At 42.4% G+C, this 20,909-nt stretch overlaps 1 protein-coding gene across 1 annotated transcript in view; it reads left to right on the top strand.

The window, feature by feature from the left end:
- The window catches only part of MYO18B (myosin XVIIIB), a 377,501-nt gene extending 360,011 nt beyond the window's left edge, over positions 1–17,490 (top strand). Inside the window, 2 exon segments of the mRNA XM_069081888.1 lie at positions 9,630–10,827; positions 17,287–17,490. Coding sequence (XP_068937989.1) covers positions 9,630–10,809 — 1,180 coding nt within the window. The 3' untranslated portion in view covers positions 10,810–10,827; positions 17,287–17,490.
- Positions 17,491–20,909: the final 3,419 nt, after the last annotated feature.

Genomic DNA, 20,909 nt, shown 5'->3' with positions numbered 1-20,909 from the left:
ATCACTGCCTAATTGTGAGTGGTCAATGAAAATAGCCCTGGGTCTGAGGGGCCATAAGGGAGAAGCTAGGTGTGGTCAAACCTAGGTTCCCCACTTTGTACTCACCTACTGCTATCTAGTTCAAATATGATCCATATGCCAAAATCCCAAAGACACCATGGAATGAGCATGCCCAGGTTGGAATCCCATGTCCCGTATTGGATCATCTCTCAATGGGGGCCAAGCAGAATGAATGACATCCTTGAATTCCTTCGGGTCCCAATCAAAATTCTACCTTCTCCAGGAAGCCTTTTCTGCTCCCCCTTCATTAGAGGCCTTCCCTTTGTTGATTATTCCCAATTTATCATATCTAGATCTGGTTTGTACATAATTGTGTGTGTGTTGGCTTCCCCCGAAGGACTATGAGCTCCTGGAGAGCAGAGAGTGGCTTCTGCCTTTCTTTGTTTCCCCAAGCTTAGTATAGTGCCTGGAATATAGTAAGTACTGATTAATGTTTATTGACTGACTGACTGACTGACTTCTTTCCTCTCAGGGCTCTTGAGTTGAAAGCATGTCGGAAATCCTCCCTTTCCCACAGTAGCTCTTCAAGCTAATATTAGATATCCAATTTCTAGGTATATCCTAAAGGTCAGTATTCATTTTCTTTGAGCTTTCAGCTCTGAAATTCTGTGTCTCATATAATTTAAATGTGAAAAGTTTATTCTTAATTATTGGTATGAATAATGATGAGACATAGCTTGTTTATGTAAGGACTTTAATTTTCAGAGAAATCTTTCTTACCACAGAGACAAAAAACTGACCAAAGGGGAAAGAGTCTTCAACGGAGGCTAAGGGAGGGAGTAATAAAGGTTGGTAGTGAGCTTAGCTCCCTATTTTTTTCTGAGGGGACTCCTTCCAATGGCTTCTTTATTGGTGACCCTGAAGAGCTTATGGCCCCTCAGACCTAGGACTATTAGAGAATGATTCTGGAGGGAGAGACTTCCAGAGATTAGTAACTCACATGTGTTGTCACCAGGGCAAGAGTTGTGGGGTGACTGATTGAAGTAGAAGCCAGGAATGTTCACCTGATGGAAAACATATAGAAATGCCCTGGGTTTAGGGAGTCTATTTCTGCAATGAAGAGGTTCAATTAATTATGTGCTTTTGGCCAACTTGCCATCAGACTGTCCCCTTGGGTATGGATTACTATTAATTCTTCTTTTCAAATCAGTTAGAAACCAATACTCTGGGTATAATTGAAGCATTGTTTGGTTAGCTGTGAGCATAATTTACTAAAGGAAGGGGAGGGGCAAAGAGAGAAGAAGGAGAGAGAGGTAGAAGAAGAGAACAAGAAGAGAGAAAAAGAGAGAAAACAGAAGGGAAAAGGAGAGAAAGGGAGGAGAGAAAGAGGAGAGTGACAAAAAAGAGAGGGGATCAAGAGAGAGAGTGAGATAGAGAGATAGAGTGAGATAGAGAGAGAGAGAGAGACAGAGAGAGAGAGAGAGAGAGAGAGAGAGAGAGAGAGAGAGAGAGAGACTAGATAGTAGATAGACTATAGGGGTAATTTTTAGCTCAAACAAAACCATACAAATCTATGTGAAATGTTTCCTCCATAATGTAAACATAATTCCAGAGAAGTGAGCCACACAATTATTTCTAAAAAGAGGATAGTAACTAATTTCCTCACCTGAACTGGGTGGATTCTACTTTGGCTAGAGGCCATATGGGTTTCCCAGCTCCTTGCAGAGAGAGAAAAGGAAAAGACGAAAGAATATTATTCATTTCACTTCCACACTTGACAGAAAGTCGTCTTCTGTCTACCTCTGCCCACAGAGAATTGAAGGACCCAGGACACTCTTTAGAATTAAGTCCTTTGAAAAAGATGAGGCAGTTCAGGGAGTCAGTCCCTGGCAGCTCCTTGGCTTAACCCAAGAGAAAAAAAGGGCAAAGAAGATGATATAAGAACATATCAGAGCCTCTGTTCCTTTGGTAGACACAGGGGAAAAGAGAACAAGGTGGAAAGAGAAACTGCAGAAAAGTCTCATCTTGAAACCTTGCTACTTTTTCAAATCAAACTCATTCCCATGTTCCTGGTAGCATTCTATCTTGCTGGGATGCAAGGCCACTCCTCAGCTTTGCCCCATCCTCCGAAGGGTAGACAATACCCAAACCACATTCCAGGCTCTGCCAATTCTGCAGGTTGGTGGAGGTGGTGAACCTTGACCAAGAATGGAGTTAGATTTGAATTGAGGGCACCATGCCTCATCCAGTCCACATGACTCAGTGTGGACCAGTTATGATTCATAATAGAAAAGTAATCCTCTCAATCCATGGCTCTTTGGGAACTACTTCTTCCTAAGGCCCATTGTCTTGGCTGGAGCAAGAGAGGAGCAGGATAATCGATGCTCTTCATCCCCAATCCAAGACATTAAAGGTAACTTGGTATCCATTGTTTAACTGTGGTATTGCCAAGGAGGGCTGAGCAGGCAGCCTCTAAATAGTCACTAGCATTGGTGGGTCATTGAGCCCCCCTGTTCATGCTCACCCCATCATGGCTACTTAGGCAAATTCCTAACACTTTAGTAGTCAAGTCTTTAACACATGAAGACCCATGTAAAGCTCCCCTAGGAGACCCACACCCAAACTGAAAGTTCAAAGAAGGCTGGAAAAAAGATAGATCTAAGTGGAAAGATGAAAAGGTACTGAAACATTTCATCTTCCAGAAGAGCAAGCTAACTAATAATTCAATGACTTTTTCCAGTTCATAAAGAGATGACACACACTAGGAGTGAGTGTCCTTTCACTAGAGGTCTTCAAGTGGAAGGCAAATGTTGCAGAGTGCCCTTGGAAGTCTCCAGAAAATTCTAAGTTTGCTTCTTTCGGGGACTCAGGCAGATGTTGACTACCCATGTCGCCATAGAATAGAATCATAGGATCTCAGTTATCCAGTACAACCTGTACTCAAAGCAAAAATCCTCTTTCTCTAATAAGCCCCAAGAAGTGGTCACAACATCCAACCAAAGAGGACCAATGATAAGGACTGTGACTTCTTAAAGCGTTCCCAAAGCTCGTTCCATTTTTAGGACTTGCTGTTTGGAAATCTCACCTAAATTGAACAGAAATTTGCTTCCTTGAACCTTCTACCCATCAGTCCTAATTCTCTTCTAGAGCCAAGCAAAACAACTTAAGAGTTCTTTACTCTTTTGAGCTAGCAATCTTATCCCTCCTAAGTCTCCTTTCTGGCCTAAATATTCAGACTAAATCTATCAACTGATTCTTGATGGATTTCAAGGCCCCTCAGCTCCTTGGTCTACAGCCCTCTGGGCACTCTGGCTAACTGAATGAATAAAAATGCACTCATTAAGCTCTTATTATGAACTAAGAGCTGGGAATACAGATAGAAAGGCAGAGACAACCCCTGTGTTTGAGGAGCTCATATTCTAATGAGGAGGAAAACGTGGCCAGAAGTTTGAAGCTGTAAGTCAGATGGAAAGGTGCCATGGTCCTTAAAGGGCAGCAGCAAAGCAGATGGTCACACCTTCCCTTTAATACCATTACCACCAACAAAATCATATTAGTTCCTATTATCGAACAATTTAATAGTATCAAGGTCTTTGATATGGAAGATTTCCTTTTTGGGGTCTTCAGGAGCTGTGGCTGCTGAGGAAATAGGGGCTTCAGCACCTTTAGAGGTGGTTGCCAAGTGATATCTCATAGATACTGATTCCCTAAACAGGAGTATAATGTTAATGGGATTTCAGATCTTCCCAACAAAGCCCTTTCTGCCCATTAATAGGCCTCACCTGGAGCCCATTAAGGGAGGTTTTCTTGTAGGAAAGCTTTCACACCTTTTGCTAATTTCTAATTAGGCAGGGAGTCAGGAGCTTTGTGATACCTTCCGGCTCTGAGAAGTTTATATATACTTTGAGTTGGTATTTTGCTTTTCGGGCTCACTTATGAGAAGGTTCTTGTGTTTCCCTGATGGAGATTCTGAGTGGCCTTATGTTCAGAGCCCCCTGCCTGCTCAGATGTAAAGGCTCTCTTGATCCAGGGATGTATGTAAAGTATACAGTTGATTCAGGCAGTCAGAGCCCTGTCTGTTGATCCTTATTTCTCTGCTTGACATTTTTGACCTCTTGACTACCTATCTTTCCTAGTGAAGCAGATCTAAGAACCTGTGCTAGCAGCCATCCTGGGTATGTCAGTATGGTTGCTATTACAAGTAGCTGTACACATAGACTGGAAGAAAGGGGTGGGGCTCTCCTATTCCCTGGTCTCTTGAACGTTTCTTCTCCTGACAATGTCAGTTGGTCAGTGGTCCATATTGGTGGGACAGAAATGATGGACACTGCTCCATAGGGATTCCCTGAATAACGACTGATGGTCTAGGGGATGTTACTATTGCTTTGACTCTTGGGCTAACCCGCCTGTCTGTAGCAGTTAATTGGTGGTGGCAGAGATGATGGACCCTTTCCCCATAAGGGTTGCTTCTATGGATGATGTTAAACCCTTTTCTAAAATGTGATCCTCAAATAAGAACATGGTCTTCTCTATGTGACCTGACAAAGGCAGAGGACAACAGGTACCGCTTCCCTTGCCCTGGACAGTGGGCTTCTCCATACATAGTCTAAGCATATATTTGCATTTTAAAAAAATCTTCAAGAGTTAGAGACAAACACCCCAGAAAGAATATCATGAGTTCTTCAAAACCAGATAGGCAAATCCCTAGGATATCAGGCTACCAAGTGCTTATCAAGGCATTCCAAGCCTTTGCTTATCTCAGAAACATGTAATGTCCCCCGTGGGTCATCAGAAAAGCCAGCTCCACCCTGGGGCTATCTGACCTTGACTTTTAGGTCCATTGCCTATAGTCAGATCAGAATAATTCTGTCTTGTGTTAGCACTAACAGATAGACACACACAACAGTCCCACTTGGCCATTGCCATATTTCCCAAGGACCACGGGACCCTCATAAGGTCTAATGAAAACCAGAAATCTGGTTTTGACTCTCTTGATTCACCACTGTCCACTACAATCTCATCACGGTCCACTTCCCCTGGGTCCTCTTCTGACTGAGATTCAATAGTTTGCCCCAGCACTCTTTGTCTTATGTACTGCTAGAAATTCTCTATAGTTCTCCAAATCCTACTCAATTTAACAAGTATGAATTTACCATAGAAAGCATAGGGTAGAGTAAAGTGGAAGATGACCTTCAATGTTTTGGCACCCCAGAGAAGCCTTGATTGACCCTCTTTAGATCAAAACTCTAACATCAATTTAGTTATTCCATCAACCCTGACTTAGATCAGCACATACAGTACCTTGGAGTCAGGAGAGATCAGACATAGTCCAGCCTACATTGTCTTGCAAGCTGATACTATTATACTCAAGCTCAGCACGGCCATGACATACGCCTACACTTCTCTAGACATGGTGTCTTGAAGAGGTCAATAGGATAAAGACTATAGGCTTTGCAACATGAGTATCAGAATCTTCTTTGGTTGCTAGACCCTATGCAGTTCCTTCTGCACCTTCTCTTCGTGTCCTGCAGCTCTGAATATAAAAAATCTGACTTAGGTGAAAAATTTGTGTGATAACCATGAGGGTCAGGAATTGAAGGACTCAAGATAGCAGTTGAGGCATGGCATACCTGGGTATTTAGAAAGTCACAACTTTCAATGAAGAATCATTTTATGTGACAAAGGATTAACCTAATATGCTTTTTTCCTAATTTGATCATTCTTCCACTGACTCCCACTTTGCCCTGCATTTCAGAACTCTGGGAATATTTTTTTTCTGTGTAGGACTATCTTGATTTAAAATAAAATCAAATCTTCAATCTACAGGCCAATGAACTTGACCTCAATTCCTGGCAAAAATTTTAGAACATATTAGTAAAGAGACTATGATCAAGCAAGTAGAAAAGGAAGAAAAGGTGATCACTATCACCAAGCATGGCCTTATTAAGAGCCCAGTACAGGAGAGTAACCATATTTCCCTTTTTTGGCTGGATAATTAGAGGAATGCTATAGTAAGAGTTTGCCTAGGTTTTAGTCCATAGAAAAGATTAAGAGATGTGGGGCTAAGTGAGAATATAATGGATACTGTTCAGTTATTTCATTTGTTTCTTATTCTTCATGACCACATTTTTTTGGATTTTCTTCTTTTTAATTAATTATTTTTTAGTTTTTACCATTCACTATTATAAGATTTTGAGTTTTAAATTCCATCCCCTTTTCCCTTCTCCCTCTTCTCCAAGAGGGCATACAAATCTGATATAGGCCATACATGTATAATCATATTAAACATATTTTGGGGATTTTCTTGAGAAAGATACTGGAGCACTTTGCTATTTCCTTCCCAAGCTCATTTTACAGATGAGAAACTGAAAAAAAAAAACAGGGTTAAGTGACTTGCCCAGGGTCACACAGCTAGTAGGTATCTGAGACAGATTTGAACTCATGAAGATGAATCAGCTTGATTCTAAACCCAGTGCTCTATACACTGAACCTAGCTGCCAATAATAGAATTACATCTTCTTGAACCTGATAGAATGACTGAACCCAAATTTTAGTAATGGTTTGATGTTAACTTGAAAGTTTCCATTGGGCACTCCATTCTTAAAATGCTCACTTGTAAGTCAGACTCAATGGTCATTGAGGTGACTTTCTTATCCTGGAATTCGGCATGTCTTTGCCTACTGTACTTGACTTTTCCCATTGGCCTTGTCCCTCTCCCTTCTCCATGGATTTTAGATTCCACGGAAATAGTCTCCTAGGTCCCTAGGCTCACACAAACATCATGGTGTAATGACCTAAAGGCTGGATTTGGACTCTGGGGAGATATGAGTTCTAATCCTACCCCTGACGTTTACCAGCTACAGGATCAAGCAAGACACTTTCCTCTCTCTCAGACTCAGTTTCTTCACTGGTAAAATGAGGAAAGTCACAGTGAGTTTCTTACATTGCTTACCTCACAGGTTATAAGGAATACTGTTACTAAACCCCTAAAACAGCATAGAAATGCCAATTATTATTATTATGGTAATAGAATACTGGAGCTAGGAGCAAACTTAGAGATCCGTTAGTTTATTTCCCTCATTTGACAAATGAGGAAAGTTGAGGATTGGAGAGAAGTAGCCTGCTCAAGGTCACACAGTAAGTCATTGGTAGGGTCAGGACACCAGCTATCCTGCTTCCAACAGTATGGACACCAGCACAGTGGCCAAGGCAAGTCAACAATCATTTATTAAGCACCTATTGTGTGCCTGGCACTGAGCTAAGCCCTGAAGATACAAAGAAAGACAAAAACACAGCAAAAATGGTCACTGCTTTTGAGAAAGTCACGGTCTAATGGGGAGATAATATGTAAACAACTATGATACATACATAGAAGATATAAACAAGATCGACTAGGGTTTATCTTAAGGAGAAAAGGGAGAATTTTATCTGAGACCTGTAGGAAGCCAGGAAAGCATGGAGATGAAGGTGATGAAGGAGGGAATTCATACATTCATACATACACATACATATGTATGCACATATACATACACACACATGCACACACACTCATGTAATCAAGAGAAAGGAGTGTTGTGTGAGAGACATGGACCAGAGGCTTTGGAGTCAGAAGACATGAATCAGAGGCTTTCCACCTGTGTGACCATGGCCAAGGTATCCAGCCTCCCCGCTCCTTGGTTTCCCCACCTTTATAATTGAGAGGGTCAGAGTAGATGACCTCTGTGACACTCCTAGTCTAAGATCTATGAGTCTAGGATTTTCCTAAGGTCTCAAGATACTCCAGAGATGCCCAGACATCCCCAGAGAAGACCCTGCCACTTGTGATTTCTGATTCCTTAGATGACTGCTGAAAGCTCTGGGGGTGAAATTCCCCTGGGCTGCTCCCAATTTCATGTGTGGCTATTCTATTTGCTCTTAAGGCAGCATGTGTGTGTATGTGTGTGTGTGTGTGTATGAGAGAGAGACAGAGACAGAGACAGAGAGAGAAGAAGAAGAAGAGGAGGAGGAGGAGGAGGAGGAGAGAGGGAGTAGAGAAAAAGGGATAGAGAGAATAAGGAGAATAGAATGAGAGAAAGAAATGGTGAGGAGAGAAAAAAGAAGAGAGAATGAGACATAAGAAAAAAAGAAAGAAAAAGAGAAAATAGAGGAGGGAGAGGAGAGAAAAGAGAAGAGAGGAGAGAGAGAATGAGACAGAAGAAGAAAGAGAAGAGAGAAGAGATAGAATGAGAGAAAGAGAAGAGAGAAGAATAAAGGAGAGGAAAGGGAAGAGAGGAGAGGTAGAATGAAAGATACAGAGAAAAGAGAGATAAAATAAAAGAGAAGAGGAGAAAAGAGGAAAGACAGAAGAAAGGAGGGCTAGAATAAGAGATAAAGGAAGAATAGACAATAGATAGAAAGAGGAAAAGGGAGAGGAGAATGAGAGAGGAGAGAAAGAAAAAAGATGGGGGGAGAGAGAGAGAGAGAGAGAGAGAGAGAGAGAGAGAGAGACTGATTAGTGGTGGGAGGTGGGAGGCACCAAGGACAACATATGTCCTTGTTTTAGAATGACAACAGGTGTTCCAGCCTTCGGCTAGGTGGATGGTCTGAGCCTAGGTGGCTACCATTACTGGTTTCTCTAGCAACCAACATGATTAGAAGAAGAGGCAAGATTAGCCCTGCATTATCACTAGGCCTCAGCAGGGGAGTCCAGGTGCTTAAGTGATGGCACTGGAGGCCGGCAGGATTTAGTCAGGGTATTCGATACCATCATGGCCTGTTTCCAAACTGCACTGAGAATGCTATTGGGGAGGGAGAGGAAATAGATTTTTGTTTGTTCAAGGGAAGGCTTATGGACTCCAGTCTCTCCCTTGTAAAAACCATAATGTTTTTGCTTTGTCTGGATAATTTTGCAACATTAGAGGTCTGTCACTTCTCTGAGCTAGGGTGCTCTTAGCATAGCTTGCCCTCAGAATCCCCTGGTGTGAAAGCTAAACTTGATTTCTCCTCAGAATAGAAGCTCTTTGTCCCCCTGTATGTGATCCCCATTCTCAGTCTGATGTCAGACACCTAATTTATTTTTATAGAACATAACTATCCTCTCCCCTTACCTCCTTTCCCCTCTCTCACCCTCACCAAGGAGCCACAAGCATAATGCATCAAGCACAAACATTTGGATAAATTTGGATTTGTTTGAATCTCAGAAAACCAGATTTGCCGAGTTGCTGTTGTTTGGCTCAGACCCAGAGGAATGAAATTCCCCTCCTCCCCACCCCCACACATGTACAAACTTTATCGGCTCGGTAGCAAATGACTTATTCTGCAGGGTGGCCCACTATGATAAGTCCCGTCACGTCAGATGCAGGACCTCATAAATCTAACTCATCCATCTTAGCTGCTGTTCTAATCGACTCCAGCATACTTAGCTGACTTTAATTATAGGCAGAAATTGCATTTCAGGAAGCAACGAGAAATCATTTGCATGGCGTGAATTTGTGCATTAAATCATGTGGTTCATTTGAGATTGTGGTGGGGATAAGAGGGTTCTGAGGAAAAACAGCATAGGGGCTCCTCCTTCTTGAGTTGCACACTGATTGCATGAATTGTAATCAATTGCACAATTCCTGACTGAATTGTTTTCATTTTTGGCCTAGGATGCACCGAGAGACAAGAGATGCTGAGAGGAGCCAACCAACGTCTTTAAGGACTGACACCCAATCTCTAGGGGATAAAAGATTTGTCAGACGACCCACCTCACCTTTCACCTTCCAGAGTCGAGACCACAGTAAAACTGTGGGAAGTGAGAGTCCTGAGACATGGAGGGATACAATTAGCAAGTCAAAGGGTCACTCATCAATGACATCCCCAACTTTGGAAAAAAATCTCCCAAGTTCCTCTTGGGCCCTCTCTGAATTTATTGAAGGATTCCGGAGAAAACAGTCAGAGAAAGAGCAGGATACACTAGGAGTAGAAGACTGCCCCACCTTACCTATCTATCAGACCACTGGTGCGTCATCTCTGCGGAGGTCTTTGGAGACAGTGACACTCCCAGAAAAGTCATCTCTGGAAACCGAGACAGAGAATCCACGATCTGGGCTGCTAAGGTCTACCAGTCTCAAGTGTCTTTCCTCCGACAACTTTGACCCTTTCCTTTCTTTTCCTGCTCCTCCAAAATCAATGTACAGGTCTTATGAGTCACTCTTAGAGTCTGAGAACACGGGAGGCAATTTCAGCAGGAGGCTGAGCTCCTCAGTGGGAGACAGCCCGGGGAAGTTTGCCCAGTCCAAGTTGCGCCTTCGGAGACCATGCATTGATGCACCCCTAGAGGAAGTAGAGGACCCAGACCTGGGAAAAGAATCCCTGGTCTTTCAGAACAGAAGGTTCTCCAACCTGCTGAATGAGCCTTTGGAACCTGACTTGCTGGCTTGGAAGCTGCCAAGATATGAACAGAAACGCAAAGTGAGTTTTGATGACTATGTCCCAGCCATTCGAAAATCAAGCTCTCCCACGCGAGCCAGGAGGGACAGAGGAGATGACCTGAGGCCTGGGACCAGTATGCATAAGAGTGAGACTTCTGCAGACTGTCTGTTGTCAGGAAGTGGCAGTGCCTTCCGGGAAGACTTGGAACCCAAGGAGGACACAGGTCACCTGTCTGACTCTTCATCATCTTCGAGCTCCGCCATGTCCTACAGAAGCGCAGACAGCATCAAGAGCCGCCCAGGATCCCTAAAACGAGATGAGGAGAGTGATAGGAGATCCCGACATGGAACATGGATGGATGCCGAGAGGCAAGATGAGGTGGAGAGCATCATGAAGAAATATCTCCAGAAATAGGGAATGGGAATGGCCCAGGTAAAAGGCACCAATGCCAGGCTCTGAGAAGGGGGTTCAGAGCAGCAACACTGGTCTCTTGGTCTCATAGAAACCCAAATGGTGCCTTTGAATTTCATTTGCACCATCATTTTTCTCTTGAGATGTGTGTTTTTAGAGTTTTCCTATTTGAAATAGTTTAGTCTCATCTATAACTTGTCAAAAAGTTTTTGGCTAGGTAAAATTCATTTAAAAATAACTTCATAAGCAGGCATTATGGTAATAATAGTATCTATACAGCACTTTCAAGTTTGTGAAGCACTTTATAAATATTAAGTCAATTTTTGTGAGAATCAAGAATGTCCGATGAGTATCACAGACCTGAGAGCCAGACTTTCAGGATCCTAGATCTGGAACTGGAAAAGAACTCAGAGGTCATCTTGTTCAACCCACTCACTTTATAGATGAGGGAATAGAGGTCCAGAGAGGTTGAGACTCACCTAAAGTCACACAGGTACTTAGCCTCAAGAGATGGGATTTGAACTCAGGTCCTCTTACTCCAAATCTAGTGCTCTTTCAACAACACCAGTATTCCTCTCTGAGCAGCTTCCCCTCAACATTACCCTCCAAATGGTCATTCGCCCTTTACTGGAAGACTAGCAATGGGAAACTCAACGTCTCTCCCAAGTAAACTCATTTACATCCTCATTTGGTTCTCACTTGTAGGAAAGACATCTTCATATGGAGTTAAAATTGTCCTATCTGATGCTTCCAGCTCTGAAACTAAGAAGAATAAATCTTATCCCTTCAGACCCAGGGTATTTTCCTTCACACCCATGCACCTTCCTGTGACCTGAAAAACATCGGTATCAAACATTTACCTTCAAGTGCCATAGAAGCCTGGCAATGTCTTTTCAGGGCACAAGCCCCAAACAAATCTTTTCCTCTCTTTTCTCCTTTCTCTTAGATATCATTGGCTATGCCCAGATTAGGTCTGAGTTGGACTCAGTGGCCCATAAGATTCTTTTCATCTTGAAGACCTTATGGTGTGTGAAAGACTTTGGGGGGGCTGCTACCCCAGTCTGTTCTCTAGACTTACTCATCCATAAAAGGATGGGGTTATATCCTTGGTTGGGTTACACATCTAGCTATGTTCCTGCTGTGATTAAAGGGAGAAAGAATTATCTTCCTCATCCCCCATTTTCATACTACCTTCATAGTGCCTGAAACAGACATTATTAGTTGCTCCTAAAGGACATTTTGGATACGTGGGTATTTTAAGGAGTTATGGTGCCAGGAAAGGAAAAACAAATTATCACTGATTGGTTTTTCTGATTAAACTTTTTTATACTTATTGCCATCTCACAGTGGTGCATGGTCCTTAGAGGACAATGTACAGGTTGGTTTTAATGGTAAGGAAGAGGAAGAAAGAGAGGTTGGAAGAATATCAAGCCCTGCCTCTAGGTTGGGTCCATGGAATAGAAGGAGGGAGGACAGTTGGTCAGGCAACAAGACAGAGGCAACAAGAGAGTTCTGGATTCTTGGAGGCAGAGAAAGTATGATACCATGATAATAAGCTCCTCCCCTGCCATTGTGAGCAGGCCTTTACAATCTACAGAACACCTTTTTACACTGACATTTACATTCATGTTGGTCCCCAGACCCTGTGAGGAAACTGAGACTCAATAATTTTAATGACTCGCTTAAGGCCATCTGTCTAATCGGTAACAGAGGCAAGAGTGAAACCCAGGTCCTGCCAGGGCTCTTTTTAACTTGCTTGCTGCTTCTTGTGGGAAGACAAGAGTGGTTCCCATTTTGTGGTCTTGCCTAGAATTAATCATGCATCTAGTATGCTCTAACATATCACTACCAGGAGCCTGGAGAGTGGAGGACCAAAGTTGCTTGATTCCTCTCAGGGGATGGATATTAAAGAGGGAAATGGTTGGTTAGAGTCTTGTCCATTCACATTCTTATTCTCCCACCCAACCTCTTAGAGGTCAAGAGAAATAATCACTTCTTCTTGAACTCCCTTCCTGTACTGAGCCAGGATTCACCCCACAGTTGGAAGAAGGACATGTCATAGTGAACTAGGTTTGAAGATCCCAATCTAGGATGTACCTGAAATCTGATTTTAGGATGAAGTAGAGTCCCAGACAAGGAAAGTTCAATGTCACACAGCAGTGTTAATGACCGAGTCAGAAACAGAATGAGGTGCCCTTTCCTTTTAGCATCTGAAAGTGCCTTGAAGGCTGGCTAGCTCCTCTCCTCCATGAAAAAGCCAAATTATCTCCTTCCAAAGCCTCCTCAATTCCTCTGTGGTGAATGGGGACAAGCCATGTCAAATGGCTTGACTAATATGTCTCAACAGAAGTCTTTTTCCTGCTCTCAATTACCAAATAATGATCAGAGCTTCATTTACATGATGACATTCCCAGGAATTAGGGAGAGAGCCATTTCAAAGACCATGGAGAGATGGGATGGCCCAGGAGGGACCAGTGCTTCCTTGGAGACTATATTGACATCTTGTGTTGGTCCCTTCTCCTTGGCCTGTTTTTAAAATCCAGACCTTTGAAGAGGAGCTCAGTGAGGGTAATTATCCTAATGAATTATCCCAATGAATTAAAAACTATTCCTATGTTTCATTTCCCTGGGTTAGGCCTGGAAATGGACAATGTGACCTTATTTCCACATGTCCAAGGGAGATGTACTATTGGCTCATAAATACATAACCACAACCACCATAAAACTCTGTCCCTTATACCTATGTGACCTTGGGGAAGACCCTAATTTCTCTGAATTTTGCTCATATCTATAAGGAGAAAATTTGATGAGAATTATAGATTTAGAGCTGGAAGAAACCTTACGGGTCATTTCCTAATTTTACAAAAGAGGAAACTGAGGCCCAGAGAAGTTTAGAATTTGTCCAAGGTCAGAACAGGCAGTGTCAGAGGTGGTATTTGATCCCAGGACCCCTCCAGAGCCAGTGCCCCGAAGGCTCTTCAAACTCTGACATTCCCTGTTCTAAGGCCCCTCCCAGCCCTGACATCCCCTGTTCTAAAGTCCTTCCCAGCTCTGACATCCCCTATTCTAAGACCCCTCCTAGCTCTGACATTCCCCATTCTAAGGTCCTTTCTGAGATGCAGTCTGGCACAGTGGATAGAGAGCCAACGTCAGAGATCAGAAGACCAGAGGTCAAGTCCTGTCTCTGACCCCTACTGGTCAGTTGATCCTGGACAGGTCTGCTAATCTCTCCATTGTCCCTAGCTGAAGAAGAGCCATTGATCTGCCATAGGAGAGAGAGTTTTCTCTATAGGAAATCCCTACATAGATGACATCACCGAGTATAGACCAAAACAAAATTTTTTAATTCCCTCTGGGCTCTGACATTCTATGAGTCTGCTAAGTCAGTAATTGCTTACTCTGAAGTCATTTTGTATATTACCCCTCCAGGCATGTTTGCATTTTAAAAGAGGATACTGGACCTCCGCAATATCTTCAGACTGCAAAGAACAAATCCAAAATGGCAGCTTCTTCCTGTCTTCCTCCCCTTGCACTCAGGGCTGGGACTGGTCTGTCCTAAGCAGAGTTTGGAAATAGATGGTCCACCAGAGATATTCACTGCATGGTGGTGTGGAAATAGAGTTTTGCTGGTGTTATCCCAGACCCCTTGGTGGCTTCTAGGAGATGGGAAAAGGTGGGAAGATATTTTTGATCTGGAGGCATCTTCCTGCCCCTGCCCAATTGGGCCATCTAGGTGACTGCTCCTACATGATGCTGACCTTGCTTTCATATGCATACAGACAGATATAGATATAGCCCCAGACATAGAAACCAATACATGTCAATTTGACCTCCTCATTCTGGGATGGAGAGAATGAGAGGCAGTCTGTGTCCATCTTCCACCTTGGCTTCATGCATACCTGGCTTTATGGGCATAAAGAATCCAAGATACCTTTGACACTTAATTCCAATTTGTAAGGTGTAGATTCCTATAGATGGGACACTTTTTTTCTAGCCGTGAGGGAGAATGGGAGCCAGGGCAGAACCTGTGAGACAGAACCAGGACGATAATTAAAAATCACATTCTTCATCTTATCTTAGAGATAAAAGATTATTATAGACCACCAACTCTACTCCTTTTTTTTACAGTGGAGTAACTGAGGTCCAGAAAACACAAGGGCCTTGGCCAAGGTGATATAGCCAGGTGTGAGTTCTAGAACCATGGTCTCCTGACTCATGAGGCAGAATGACTCAAGGGGAACATCAGTGAAGGTGGACTCAGTGGACCCCTCTTTGAATCTTGGTTCTGTCCTTTGCTACCTGAGTGTGTACTCAGGCAAGTTGCTAAAATGATCTGGTCCTCACTTTCCTCTTCTGTAAAATGAGGAGGTAGGACCAGATGACCTTGGAGGTCTTTTCCATCCAGATCTATGTAGATGACCTCATGATAATTGCCAAATTTCTATATTACTTTTCAATTTTTCCAAGCCCTCTTTTCACCAGCCTGTGAAGTAGATATTGAAAGGATTATTGTCCCCATTTCACAGATGAAGAAACTGAGGAGCAAGGTGAAGTCACTTGCCCATCTTACAGATAGGTAAATGTCCAGCAATGAGATTCAAAATCAGATCTTCTTGATTTGTGATATACTGGAAAGAACTCTGAACCTGGAGTACTGAACTCAAAATCCCAAGAGCTGAATTCAGCTTCTCTTTCTGCTACTGATAAGCTGTATGACCTTGGGCAAATCCTTACACCTTTGCAAGCCTCAGTTTTCTTTTCTGAAGAATGGGTAGGTTGAACTGAATGACTTCTGAAGTTACTTTGTGCTCTAAGTCTCTGATCTTACAATTCTACTTACTACTTAAGTATGTGTAGACATGGGCAAATTCTCTGGTGTCAGCTTGCCTATCCATAACCTGAGGGGATTGGATCAGATGATTCTGGTGTTCAACCACTAATAATCAAATGCCTCCATGTGTGGGTGTTGTGATGGGTGAAGTCTGAAATAACTGAGGAAACAAAGGTTTGAGTATATCCATTATTAAGCAATGCATGCCAATTGCATAACAAATCGGGACCAGGTCCCTCAGCTTGGAACTGGACCCTGAATACAGGGTGATACAGGTTTTTATGCATTAAAAGAAAATAATTAATAGGATATAAGCCAGGATTCAAGATTTTATAATCTAATTGGAGGAAAGATTAGGGGTTTTATGAGCTGGGAAGGAGAGCAAACAGATGCAATTCCCTGAAATCAGAAAAAAATAGTTGTCCCCACCCCATTCCAAATATCTGTATTCAATCAAAGGAACAAGGAAACAGTAACTCATTGACCAGTTTGGGGCCAGTTTTCAGATAAGACATATGTGTTGCTTGAAATGTACAATTGTGAGAAAACTTGCATCAGTCTTTGGGTCTGGAATTTCTGGTAAGCATAACCCAAATTCTAGCAGTTTCTAAGCAGCAAGTAGGGGTGGCCCAGCTTTTCAGACATGCAAAGGTAGGTTCAAACAATAAAATAAGGTTTTCTCACAATTCTCGTAATAGAATAAAGTTTTCCTACAAGACAGAAATTGAACTAGACCCACAATTGAATAGAAAGGTAACTGAGCTAGATCCAGAACTGAGTCACAAGATTCAATTAGTGAGGTTCATTCGATTCTCACAATTCTCACAGTGCAGAAAGTAAGTACCATGGGGAGGCGGAGGGTAAAACAAGTGGACAAGTGACTGGAATCCTCAGGGAAAGCTTCCTGAAGGAGGTAAGTTCTTGAATGATGAGGAAATGAATCAGCATAAAGGAGTTGGAGATTTGCCCAGCCAACGCTTGAGTGACCAACTGATTTCCCCCAGAGACGACTTTGGCTATTGTTAGCATATGCCCAATGCCAGATATAAAGGTGAGAGCTGAAAAATTGTGTCCTCATCTAACTCAGTGTCATTATGTATCTAAACTAAGATGGTCACTCTTTCTGTGGCCCCAGTCAATTTTGAAATATGTGAATGGTTCTACTTGACTTCCTTCATCCCCTTTCCACAGAACCCAGAGCCTCTGACTCCAAATCCAAGCTCTTTCCCTTGCACCCACACTGCCTTCCATGGGTTCTTTGGGAAATGTGGTCTCCTCTTTTTCCTCCTTCCTTCCTTCCTTCCTTCCTTCCTTCCTTCCTTCCTTCTTTCCTTCCTTCCTTCCTTTCACAAATGCAGATCACATATTGTGCTGGAGTACAAAGACAAAAATAAAAACTCCTTGCCCTCAGGGAGCTTAGCCTCTAGTAGAGGAAAACAATGTGTATACAGCAAAGAAATTGCAGAATATGACAGAATAAATGCAGAGTAATTTCAGGGATGGGGAGAGCACCCAACAAGTGAAGGTCTGAAGAAACTGACACCTGAGCCATGTGTTGAAGGCAGCTATAAATTTAGTGGATGTCTTATTCCATAATTTCTTGCTTTAGATATTATAGAACTCTACTCACACCTGAATTTTCCTTTCAGCATCCAGAGTCTTGAGTTCCTGGAGAGCTTCCCCTGCTGTTCAGCTTTTCAAAGAGAAATACACAGGCAGCCTCTGCATCTGCCTGTCTGCAGGCGATGCCACCAAAATATTTCCCAATGGATTCTGAAAAGCCTGAGGATTTATTTTGTAAGAGGTGTTGGGGTTTGGAAAGTGATTTATACAGAATAAAACCATGGTGGCTTCTTTGAATGAATGTGGCTTCAGTCTTCTCTTTGACTTCTGTTATTGAGTAGAACAGGTGTGTCTATTCAGATGCAGGAGGTGGGGGCTGATATCAAAAAGTCAAAGACTAGAATTTGAAACACAGTCTTTGGATGGGTTTGATGTCAGGCCTACTTGTGGACTTGAGGACTAGTTGTGACCCTTTTTAATCATCTGTATCTGGAACTTTTCTGGGAAGTGTGGTAGGTTTTCAATGTGTCCATTACCTAACAAGGATCCCTGGCCCTAAGAATTAGGTGGCAGTATTTGTTAGATAAAATTCAAATCATCGTGTCCCTTTTTGGATATGACAGGGTCTGATAGTCAGAGTTTGGTTTTCCCTTACTCTCATATAGACTCTCATCTCCCTCCATATATATACACACTCCCCACATCATGTATCCTTTATTTGAATTATATATAGTAGAGTCTGAAGACACATTAGAGTTCATCTGGGTCCAGATCATCATCTCACAGATGAGGAAACTGAGGTCCAATGAGTTGAAGAAATCTACTCAAAGTCATACAGACAGGAGACAACAGTTAGGATTTGAACCCAGATTCTTTCACCCAAGCCCATAACTCTTTTCATTGCTTCACATAAGTCATATCTATTCTAAAATTATAATATTTTAAGGATGATGATGGTGTCCTTTCCATTTTCTATAGGATTTAAAAGTTTACAAATAATAAGAATAACTGTGGGAAGCTGATAATATAAATGATATTCTCTCCAATTTACAGATGAGGAAACTGAGGCTCTCATAGCCTCTAGAAGGTAGAACTACTACCATTTATACTATACTTTAACATTTACTAAGTAGTTTTCACATATATGTATAATTATATAGTATGTATGCACATATTAAAATTGTGCATATATAATTTGCGAATATAAAATGCTGTAGGGTTTTATCATGTAGACACATATGTATACACATATTCACATACATGTATATGCACATGTGTACATATGTCTTCACAGTGTATATACATACTTCACAATATGTGCATATATATGCATGTGTGTATCTCTGTATGTATGTTGTATGTGTGTGTATATATGTATGCCTTCACAATAAGTCTGGGATATGGGTGCAGTGACCTGCCCATGGTTAATCTCACATCAAGTAAGTACAAGAAACAGAAGAATGGTCTTCCAGATGCTAACTTTAGCACTCTATCCATTATACCATGCTGCCCCCATAGCTGGAAAGTGCAATATTAAAAGCCTTGACTCTCTACATGAAATGACCTGGGCTCATATGTTGCCTCTGACAGTGACTACCTATGTGATGTCAGATTTCCTTATCAGTAAAATAAAGGGGTTGTACAAAACAGCCTCTTATGTCTCTTCTAGTTATAAATTTATAATTGATAGGATATGATATGAAATAATAATTGTTTATCTTATTTCTATTGGAGTTAAACACCAGTGGTGTAGTGGACAGAGAGCTGGACTCAGGGTCAGGAAGACCTGAGTTCAAATCTCATCTCTGGAGTCTCCTGCCTGTGTGACTCTAGGCAAGGTACTTGACCTCTCTGTGCTCCAGGCATCTCTCTCAGATCCTAAGTTTCAGGATAGGGGATGCTCTGCCTTGGTAGAGAGAGCTTGTTTAGCCAAGAGTTCATTGACCATTGAAATGACTCCAGTCCTTCTTCCTCTCCTACAATAGGAGACAGCATGGCATGTTCAAATGGATCTGCTACCTCATCCGTTTGGGAGTTCACTTCAACCACATCACCTGTAACCCATCCAGGACTACCCATTCATCCAATGAGATCTTTGCCAGGTCCTCCCATAAGTTCACTCAGATATCTGATATCTCAAAGATACCTATGAAGCACTTCCACTTGCCATCCCCCATTCATGCCATAAAGACCAGCTCATCTCTCCCTGCACCACCCTGATTCCATCTTTTAATCTTCCTGTTCTTCAAAGGTTCTAAGTCACAGCCCACTCACACCCACCAGGAGCCTCCCTATTGTGCTGGGCATGCATGATATATTCATTTTCCATTCTTCAGAGAATGTTAAACACCATGTGCCATAGCAACAGGATAAGATAGGACACATGGATAAGATGAAGGACTGGGTCTATGATTTTGCTGGTATCGGGGACTCCCAGGTGAGGAAACCCCCTCTACTAATATAGTTTATCACATTCTCTGCAACTTCTTCTTGTTTGTCCTACATTTTTGAAGATGACTAATGACATGATGAGGGTGATGTCTTGACATCTTGACTTGCAAATGAATTGGATTTAAGTGCACTGAGAAGTCACACAACCAGCATGTGTCAAAGGTGGGAATTGATTTTTCTGATGCCAATCTGGCTCCCTATCTAGTACTCCATGCTTACTTTCAGCAGCATGTGTATATTTAATAATAATAGCTAACATTTATAATGCACCCACTATGTGCCAGCCCCGTGCTAAGCATTTTAGGTTAGGATTGTTAACCTGAGAGCAGCTATTTACAGAGTTCCAAGAGTACTTGTGAGGGGCTACATTTTAGTGCTATTGCTCATAGGCTCCCACAGTGTGCTTCCTGTTACCAATTAACCAATGAGCATTAATTGGCTATTATAAAAGGAATTTTACTAAGGTGGAATAGTTGGTGGAAAATCACTCACCTGATAAGTTTGGGGTGGACTCTCACAAATACATGCAACATCTATGGGGAGAGAGGGCACAAACTTACATTACTAAGGTGATGAGGTCCTTGGGTACAGAACACATATGGTATTATGGGATGGGATGGGATGGGAGGGGAATTGTAGGGGAGGGGATGGGATTGAAGGGGATGAGAAGAGAGGGGAGGGGAAGGGAATGGAGAGGAGAACTGTTCTCTACAAAAAGAAATTTCTTCTCAGAGCCCTTAGCTCCCAAAGTAGCTCTTTCATTTACCTAACCTTAATCACTGAATGGGCACTGCCTCAGTCAAACTGAGATTTTTAAAGACCTTACTTTAAAAAATCCAAGGTATCCCATTGCACCCAGGGACATCTCCAGTCATCTATATCTAACCACTGGACCCAGATGACTTCAGAGGAGAAAGTGAGGCTGGTGGCTTTCACTTGCATGGCATAGCATCACCTTCCCAAAGTCATAGTTCTCTTCCAATACAAAGGAAAAACAACAGCTCTTCCACTTGCTGTATCTTGGGTCATGGCCAGTCACCTTGACCTTTGTCCTGTCACTGGACTTCAATGACCCTGGAGGAGAGAGTGAAGCCAATGGGCACAATCACCAAAATCCAACTCACGATGTCATTGGTCCTCTTCAAGAATGAAGGGCCACCACCACCACAACAACCACAACAATCGCAACAAGCTCCTCCACAGTTAGACGGAATTTCACTGCTTTTATTAGGCACCATAACATTTATTTCGTCTGCAA

This window comes from Petaurus breviceps, unplaced genomic scaffold (genome assembly GCF_028583685.1).
Source record: "Petaurus breviceps papuanus isolate PSGF00001 unplaced genomic scaffold, PetGlider_PUasm1.0 99, whole genome shotgun sequence".
Lineage (NCBI taxonomy): Eukaryota > Metazoa > Chordata > Mammalia > Diprotodontia > Petauridae > Petaurus > Petaurus breviceps.
This window is presented reverse-complemented; position numbering and strand designations above follow the sequence as displayed.